Consider the following 9,417-nt stretch of genomic DNA (forward strand, 5'->3'; position numbering starts at 1 on the left):
TATTGTAAAAGGGTTAATTATTCACTGGGTTTTAATTTTTCTTATTTTGCTGACTGAAAAATGTGCTGAATTATGTTAAATTTGGCATAGAAGACATTATCTAAATGATAAAACAGTAAGTTTAAAACCCTGTGAATATGCCTAAAATGCTAAATCAGTAAAATTTAAACACAGTGAAAATTAGTCCTTTTACAGTACTATTACTTGATCCGATCAGCCACAAATATATACAGATAACTTAGCCAACCCCCCCTGCCACTTGATGATATCAGACATTTAATCTCATTTCATTAACTCTGGATATTTTACCATCACAACTTAAATTCCATAAACATAACAAAGTTAATTTTAGAAATTATTTAAAAATTGAAATTTAATAGTGTTGCAATACTATAATAGGAAAACACATTTATCAATCAAAAAAAAGCCACAAAATTGTTTTTCGAGATATGAATTATTGAAATAAAAGTATGTTATTTTACAGCTGTTCTCATGAACTCAACGAGAGAAATTCTTTTTACACAAAATTATTCATGGACAAAAAAAAAAAAAAAGTTTGTTAGTTATATTAAAATTTCTGATATTGATAAAATTAGCATCTGCACTTGAACAATTTTTAGATGTTTTCGTTGTGAGAAGAGATTTCTCTCCTAAAAATTATTCTAAACCCTGTTACTCCAGCAAACGGACACCGATGTATTATTTGTATTCGTAGAATGGTGATAGATTGCATAGATTTATCGCTGATGTTTGTTCAGCTCGACCTCCTAATATTTCGAAATAGACAGGGTTCAATCACGTCTAGACCATGGACTCATGCAGGGGCGATACGCGTGTTATCACTGTACGAAATACAGTCAGCGTGAATATCATATAGACAGATTGCGACAGGGGACCGCGTCCCGTACTGTCAAACTACAATGCGTTGAAAACAATTCAAGCTGGTGATCGCGTTCATGTAGTGTAAGCGAACCACTCGCTAATACTAACCTATAGACGAAGCGGTAGATCTAATGATCAGAAATGGTATTCTTGATCGAATTAGCGCCATCGTTACACCACTGTCTGGAGGATCTGGAGGTATCATTCACTCGCCAGACCAACACACGTGAATATTGTTGTGGGAAGCCATACCTGCGCAAACCATGTGCGCAATGGACCTTGTTTTTACATTTAAGGTCATCCGACACCAGCTGAGATCATTTGTCAGCACATGATCTGTCAGCAACAAACTTTTATATTACTCAGCCCGACAACCAATAAATAAAAAAAATTATAAAATTTATTAGTTGTATGTGATACTTAGCATGGGAAATTAGGTAAACGGACAATATAATTTGTTCAAATGATGATCAGATATTGACATAGAACACATGGCAAAAATGTAAACAAACTAGTAAATGAGTAGTTTTATTGCATAACAATAGGCAAATCCAATGCAAAAAAAATGTTTGGTAAAAACGAACTATAAACGTATACTAGTGTACAACAAATAAGTGATCAAATAGAAGTAAATCGCATTGTGTAAAGTGAAATTAATTACAGAAAAATCTAAATCCGGAGAGAATAATAATTAAAGTTGCATTGCTACTCTGTATTTATTTATTTGCACCCCCCCCCCCATCGGTTGTGATTATTTTGAGAAATGATAACATCAGTTGGTATCTGAGCACTGCAGCTACCCTGTACTCACATTCGTTATGTCTAATCACCAAATCAAACTTAACTTTTATTGTTGTAATTACTCAAGGCGTGTTTATTTAAAGATTCATTTTTAAATTCGATTTTATAATTCCATTGCATATTACTTCTAATGAACTGTACATAATACAAAGCCCCAGTGATAATTGCATGGGTCAGTGGAAGACCATTAAAAAAGGAATTGTAACTTTAGACAACTGACAACAAATTTTGAACAAAATTCAAATAGAGAAATATATGTCAACAGACAAAGATCCAAATTATAAAAACAACAAAAATAGGCGAAATGTTGTAATAATATGTTGTCTGAAAGGTGTAATACATGTATAAGGTTATTACGAAGATACCTCAAAGTATGCGCGAAGACAGTACAGCGGCAGTATCGACCGACGCGCAGCGGAGGTCGATTCGACAGCGTACTGTCTCAGGCTGAGTGCATACTTTGAGGTACCTTCGTAATAACCTTATTATTATACATCTTTTCCTACCAAGGATACATCATGGGAATGCCGAAATCTAAAACGTTTAGAACAGAATCAGCGAACTTCTTTGTATGGAGTTTGGTCAAACCTTGGTGGCAGCCATGTTTGTTTTTATTATTAGATGACGCTTGCGCGCGTAATCATTCCATATTTGGAATTCGCATTTCCTAATATGGTAGGATGTCAATACCCCGTAAAATACCGCAAAATTACGGCACGCTGTAACTTAGGGCCTTACGGTGACAGATGTATAATAATACAGCACAAAGAAGCAAGAATTAATATTGTTTAAATCAACTTGAACAAACCTCGCTATTTAAAAAAAAAATGAACACTACGATAAACCGATAAAGACTCTCCGTTTTCGACATTGTGCAGTTCTTTCGTTTTTATGAAAGAATATACAGTATCTTACCAAGTAAAACCACATTTATTAAAGTTCGTGTCCATACATACGCTACATATTTTGTGATTTTATTCAGTTGATTTCAGTCGTAATTCAAGACACGTCAAATGAAATGAAATGCAAAATTATCGAGAATATAACAATGATTTTTGTCATCGATATTCACGTGTAATTAGTATATTGGTATTATAAAAAAATTATATTTGTGTGCATATGAAATACATTTCGTTATGAAATATTCTTAATATATTTCTGAATTCACTTGTCAAAATCAGAAAAAAAAAACTAAAAATGAAAAAAATCACAATGTCGAAAACAAAGTCTTTATCGCAGTGTTATAGTTCCATCTATTAACCATATTAAACTATAAATGTGAATTTTTTTTTTATCCATAATGATAACAGTGTCTGAGTTTTATAACAACGTATGCTGGTATGGTATGAATATACATGAATGCCATTGTTATTGACATTTCAGCCATATTTAGAAACCCCGCTAAATTAGCGACCCATGACCCTGGCGTTCTGCGCAGACATGTATAGTTAGTTGAACGCACCATACGTCAATAATTTCAAAAATATCGTACGGATGTATTTATCTACTAGTACAATTAGATGTGATACCATGGATGTTGTAATAGATTTTGTTTTGGAAGCAGGCGTAAATTTAAGTACAACAAAAATCATCAAAGTGCACCAGAAATTATTACTATACCTGAACTCTGGTGATTTGCAACTTATATAACTGCGCTTCTCACATATACGTACACCCGACCAACCATCTTGCCCTACTGAAACGAACAAAAAGACACGCACAAATACACAGAAATACCAAGTTGTTTATTCGCATACTTAGTTTAAGATTCGTGTAATTTAAAAATAGGTTACTGGAATTGACAAAGACAAATATCTGAATAAAAATACCACGTTGCATGAATAATTTCTAATAAAAATGAACGTATTTTTTATTAAATATACAGATATATACTTTCTCTGGGCATTTTTGTATCATGGTTACTGTACACTAAATTTAACCGCGGTTTATATTAAGCATATCGGAAATATACATACATCTATAAATATTTCACGAAAAACGATATATTTTAGTAGTTACTACTTATTAAAACAACATACCGATACCATGAACTAAATAAAATAAAATTAATAATACGAGCACGAAAGTCGAAGAAGAACGATTGATGAAAAGAAATAAGATGAAACGACTAACACATACGACCGAACAGTGCAAGGCACTATTAAAATGTCTGTTTGGATAAATTTTAGTTGCCTATGGCAAAACTCTTGTTGTTTGCCAAGAACTCACTCAAATAACAATGATTGGTGTACGATAAAGTGAACACACAAATATTGACGTTAAAACACACACAAACGCCGTTTATGCCGCCAGTGGCAGTACAAATTCGTCTCCAGGGGGCTACTATACACATATCCTATATATACAAACGGCAATACATCGCAGGTAATTGCATTAACATTAAAACACATTGAAATCACGTTCAAAACACAACGAGGAATATATTAACAGTTTAGTTTACATTCTCTCCCGAGAGCTCTTGCTCGGAATACACGCGATGTTATGATAACATTAGACTAAAATAAATATTTAAAAAATATACAATTTAAACTCTATGGAGACTCGAAATTTGAAAGACTGTTAAATTTGAGCCAGAAATAAGACTTCAACAATCTTTGAAGTCAGGTTGGCCATTTTCCGTGGCTCGAATGTTTTGGGATAGATTATTTATTATATATAGGTATTTCGAAATGTACCACTAAGGATTTTCTTTTGAGCCATTTTAGTATTTTGACTGGAATATAAGTTTTAGACACTTGCGACACATCCCTATACGGTTGGGGTAATATCCCCTCCACCTCCTCCGGGATTCAGTTGTCTCGTGTAAAATGGAAATAATTTATGTTGAACAAGCTATAGCGATCTCATATAACAATCACGGTCTATCTTTGTATATTAGTTTTGTGTCACAGCACATGACGCCAAATATTAACAGAAAAGTTGTATACCTCTATTCACTAAATAATGTTTTACAAATGAAATGGAATGCTATATAATTAAATGTATATATAAATGTGAGTTATCGCGCAGAAGAAATTCAATCTGATTTGAATTGGTCGTAAATATAAATACAAAAGTACCTAATTGATAATTTTAGCGTTTTTCCTATATACAAAAAAAATATTTATTTATTCTTCTATTGATTCTATTATCGGCGTCATGGTTACGGTTTCATTTTCTTCATTCTTAGCTACCTCATTGTTAATTATTTTCTTTTTCTCTTTCTTGCTCATTTTAAAAGGTTCATCACCATCGAGTTTGTCGTCTTCTAAATCAAGGGACCCTTTCTTCCGCTTCTTTACTGTCTCCAGGAATCCGAGACGAAGGCGACGATTGTTCGCCACGTAGATGACAGGATACAGAGCTCCACTTACAAACGTAAGCAAGACAGTGATCACCATGACTGCCTGTGGCATTGGCGCGACCTCATATGTTTCTACATACTTGCAAACGAAATACGGAAACCAGCAAACAAAAAAGACGACCCATACCCAGGCAATAGTTCTCGCCATAGCAACCTCGTATCGCCTATAACGAGTTTTCCTCCGCAGGTTTCTTGAACGGACATATTTCCGATGTCCTGCCGGTACGTCATCTTCATCCTCAGAAGACGAGCTGTCACTCAGCTCAGATGCGGTTCTATACTCCCTTTCTTCTTTCTTCCGCTGAGCTTCTTCTTTTTGTGACATGGGAATTTTCAATTTTCTTCGCAGAATCTTTCGCTTCATTTTATCCTCCGATCGACGTACGCGATCGCCGTACGAGTCGGATCCCTTCGCTTTGCTCGCATGCGCCCCTGGCTTAGTCCCTATCTTACGATACTCTCTGATTCGTCGGACTATGAGGGCATAACACACCACGGAGAAAACCAGCGGGATGAGTAGAGTAATGACGAACGTAAAGTGAAGATGCGAAATTTGTTTCTGCCATCCGAGGGCGCTCATCCTACACTGATACTCAAGGGGTAGGTAGTCGTACTCTCCCCATCCTATGAGTGGAAAAATAGCCAGCACACAGTCGAAGAAAATGATCCCGAACAAAATAATAACTGTCACCGTCTCAGAAAAGATTTCTTCGTGCTTTAGAGGTCTGCATATTCTCAGATAGCGCTCAAAGCAGATAATTCCCAAGGTGTGAACGGTTAGGTGGTAGCATAGATTTGCCATGTAGGCCGATACATCATCGAAGACATTCCCCATGATCCACTCACCGCCCATGATGACCGAGACGAGAGACGGGACGAGAGAGAAAATCACGCCAAAGAACTGAGTTATCGCTAGCAATACAAGGAAGTACATGGGCCCCGGCGTGCGGAGACGAGGCACTTTTCCGAAAACGAACAACACGAAAAAATTGTTAACCAGAGTCGAGCATATTATTAGAACAATCAGGGCGGCTAAAATAGCCTCGGCAATACTCGGAGCTCTCGGTTCTAACGTAGTCACTTCGTCTGTATTGTTGGTTGAATTCCCAGTAAAGTTGCCAAACGTGGTATTGTTGTAGTCCGCCATGTTGTTTGTTCGTCCCAGTACAATAGAAAGCAATAAAAGTCGTCAAAATGGTTCACTTGGTAGGTACTTTGTCGTAATGCACTCCAGTATTATAGTTATCAGTTCAGTGTCATTTGCATGGGTATTGGTGTCTCAAAGAAGATATACCTTTGTCGTCTCCGTGCGTTCACTTCAATTCACGTTTTACACGTTGTGAAGATTGTGTTTCCGTAACAAGAACCACAGTGAGTTACGTTACAATGAACAACCTGAAACAATCCAAGACTAAACAGCAATGATTAGTCTACCATTTCTACGTTGAATGACCGAACAGTCTCGAATATTCAGCGGTGGCTCGACCACGATATCGGTTCCCGTTCATTTAAGTCTCGGCGATACTCAAAAAACTTCACTGACACTAGAACATAACTTAGCTGCGTTGTTCGGCACCAAGGTTACGGCGTCTTTGATATGCATAAAAGGGAATTATTGTGTCTGGCGCCCCCATGCGACGGGCCTTACAAAGCACATCGCATTGAAACAACCGAACAAGCAGAATGCGGCAAGGTGGCCACGATCTCATCCGTCTTACAGTGACACAGGGTGACAATTTTAGTATTGCTGCACATTGATAAATACATTATACATGATTTATGATGAACTGAAAACGTTGTTCTTGTAGCTCACATCTAAGTATTCGTTCGACGAAGCAATGCACTACTCTAGAACACATGTGCACTGCATGCCGTGTTACATACAATAACACTCACTGCACTTGCTAGACGGACACAGTCTGGGCGATTTATTTCTTTTTAAAAATATCGCGAAATGGAGGTGCCTCTGGTTTCGCGTTCACCCCAAATTTCGCAAAACAGTATACGCAGAGTTTTAGTTTATGACAAATCATAATCCGATTTGGTCTACAGTATGGAGTATCGAACAACATTATTATTAAAAGAAATCTTGGAATCAAGATCATAGTATTTAATGTCATGTCGTCACATTTTTTGAAAGCTGAACGAGTGTATCTCAGCTTACTCATGATATTGTTATAACGGTACACATTTTGCCTAAAAACAGCATATTAGGTGAAAAATTATGGAAAACAAATTTTTATCTGAGTGTGTGATGAAATCTATTTCATAGAATAAAATTATGGACGTAAAAATTATTTATTGGCCGCCATGTTGATAAACAATGATAATTCTAATTGGTGTTCGAATAGATACACATTTAATAGTAAACTTTCCATTTATTCCCAAATGTTCAACTTAAAATCAAAATATAAGATGGTAAGATTCAGACATGAATCAGGCGATGAAACATCACTGTCCTGCTTACGTTCGTCTGCCAGTAGTGCAAGAAGAGTTGAAAATTTAGTATGAAACTCACGTTGCCACGAAATAAACATAGGTATTTATTAATTTGTCTACTTTGACTCAGAGTTTCTGATGTTTAAAAATAACTACTAAGTTTGGCTTATCGGTGAGTTATCTGTGTTATACCATGGAGCTAGAAAGGGAGCTCCATGGTTATACATATATCAGGGGTAAATTCTTCTCCACAGGGTTCTCCACACTTGCCAGGGGGAAAACTCGTCTCGTCTCTCTATCTCGTCCCCTTGAGGTACGGGATCGGGAAAGTCACTTTAACTTTACAGTCAAACAAGTCATTGTCAATGACACGTCCCCGTTCCGTTCATATTTGAGTGACATATACATTCAAAGCAGATCATGACCGAAATGCACCTGCATATGTACAACACATTGTGCTAAATCTGAACAAAATCCATCCATGCATGACTGAGATCCGGTTCTGGAATTGTGAAAATATGTGATTTTGATGCATTTTCGGCCTTAAAATAGCCATCATTCCGCTATTGTTAAGCAGATCATGAAACAAATGCACATATCTATTTGTGACATGATGTACCATGTGTGTGTGAAGTTTGAACTTGATCAATCCAGATATGTCTTGGATACGGATCCAGACCTGAATTCTTTAACAAAATGGCCGCCAGTCGGCCATTTCGAACTTGATCCGAAAAAAAAAAGACGTGCATCAAGGTCCTATTATGTTTAATGTATGTACCAAATTTGAACAAAATCCATCCATGCATAACTGAGATACGGGTCCGGAATGGTGAAAATGTGCGATTTCAATGCATTTTCGGCCTTAAAGCGGCCCCCATTTGGCTATCGTTAATGAGATCATGAAACAAATGCACATACATATTTGTGACATGATGTACCTTGTGTGTGTGAAGTTTGAACTTGATCAATCCAGACATGTCTCGGATACGGATCCAGAACTGAATTTTTTAAAACAAAATGGCCGCCAGTCGGCCATTTCGAACTTGATCCAAAAAAAAAATGACGTGCCTCAAGGTCCTATTATGTTTAATGTATGTACCAAATTTGAACAAAATCCGTCCATGCATAACTGAGATCCGGGTCCGGAATGGTGAAAATGTGCGATTTTGATGCATTTTCGGCCTTAAAATGGCCGCTATTCGGCTATCGTTAATGAGATCATGAAACAAATGCATGTACATATTTGTGACATGATGTACCTTGTGTGTGTGAAGTTTGAACTTGATCAATCCAGACATGTCTCGGATACGGATCCAGAACTGAATTCTTTAAAACAAAATGGCCGCCAGTCGGCTATTTCGAACTTGATCCGAAAAAAAAATGACGTGCATCAAGGTCCTATTATGTTTAATGTATGTACCAAATTTGAATGAAATCTGTCCATGCATAACTGAGATCCGGGTCCGGAATGGTGAAAATGTGCGATTTCAATGCATTTTCGGCCTTAAAGCGGCCCCCATTTGGCTATCGTTAATGAGATCATGAAACAAATGCACATACATATTTGTGACATGATGTACCTTGTGTGTGTGAAGTTTGAACTTGATCAATCCAGACATGTCTCGGATACGGATCCAGAACTGAATTTTTTAAAACAAAATGGCCGCCAGTCGGCCATTTCGAACTTGATCCAAAAAAAAAAATGACGTGCCTCAAGGTCCTATTATGTTTAATGTATGTACCAAATTTGAACAAAATCCGTCCATGCATAACTGAGATCCGGGTCCGGAATGGTGAAAATGTGCGATTTTGATGCATTTTTGGCCTTAAAATGGCCGCTATTCGGCTATCGTTAATGAGATCATGAAACAAATGCACATACATATTTGTGACATGATGTACCTTGTGTGTGTGAAGTTTGAACTTGATCA

At 36.8% G+C, this 9,417-nt stretch overlaps 2 protein-coding genes across 5 annotated transcripts in view; both read right to left on the reverse strand.

Moving 5' to 3' along the window:
- Positions 1-9,417, reverse strand: part of LOC100376237 (protein arginine methyltransferase NDUFAF7, mitochondrial-like) — a 36,300-nt gene that overhangs the window by 9,276 nt on the left and 17,607 nt on the right. Inside the window, exon 1 of one of the 4 annotated variants that reach the window (XM_085493175.1) lies at positions 3,304-3,363. The exons of 2 other annotated variants lie outside the window; for them this stretch is intronic. Coding sequence is in view for 1 of the 2 variants with exons in the window: in XM_085493156.1 (XP_085349282.1) it covers positions 991-1,087 (97 nt within the window). In the remaining variant the exon portion in view is untranslated. Of the gene's footprint in view, positions 1-990; positions 1,271-3,303; positions 3,364-9,417 lie in introns of those variants that run through there. One more of the 4 variants, XM_085493156.1, reaches the window with a different exon arrangement.
- LOC146748610 (uncharacterized) lies at positions 4,812-6,194 on the reverse strand. Its single transcript, XM_085505411.1, has one exon. The coding sequence runs from the start codon at positions 6,192-6,194 to the stop codon at positions 4,812-4,814; it is 1,383 nt and encodes a 460-aa protein (XP_085361537.1).

The sequence above is a fragment of the Saccoglossus kowalevskii genome, chromosome 2, assembly GCF_978046115.1.
Source record: "Saccoglossus kowalevskii chromosome 2, keSacKowa6.1, whole genome shotgun sequence".
NCBI lineage: Eukaryota > Metazoa > Hemichordata > Enteropneusta > Harrimaniidae > Saccoglossus > Saccoglossus kowalevskii.

What these genes read in the sequence shown, in the direction of transcription:
- LOC146748610 (XM_085505411.1), bottom strand. Translation starts at nt 6,194, where the DNA reads ATGGCGGACTACAACAATACCACGTTTGGCAACTTTACTGGGAATTCA.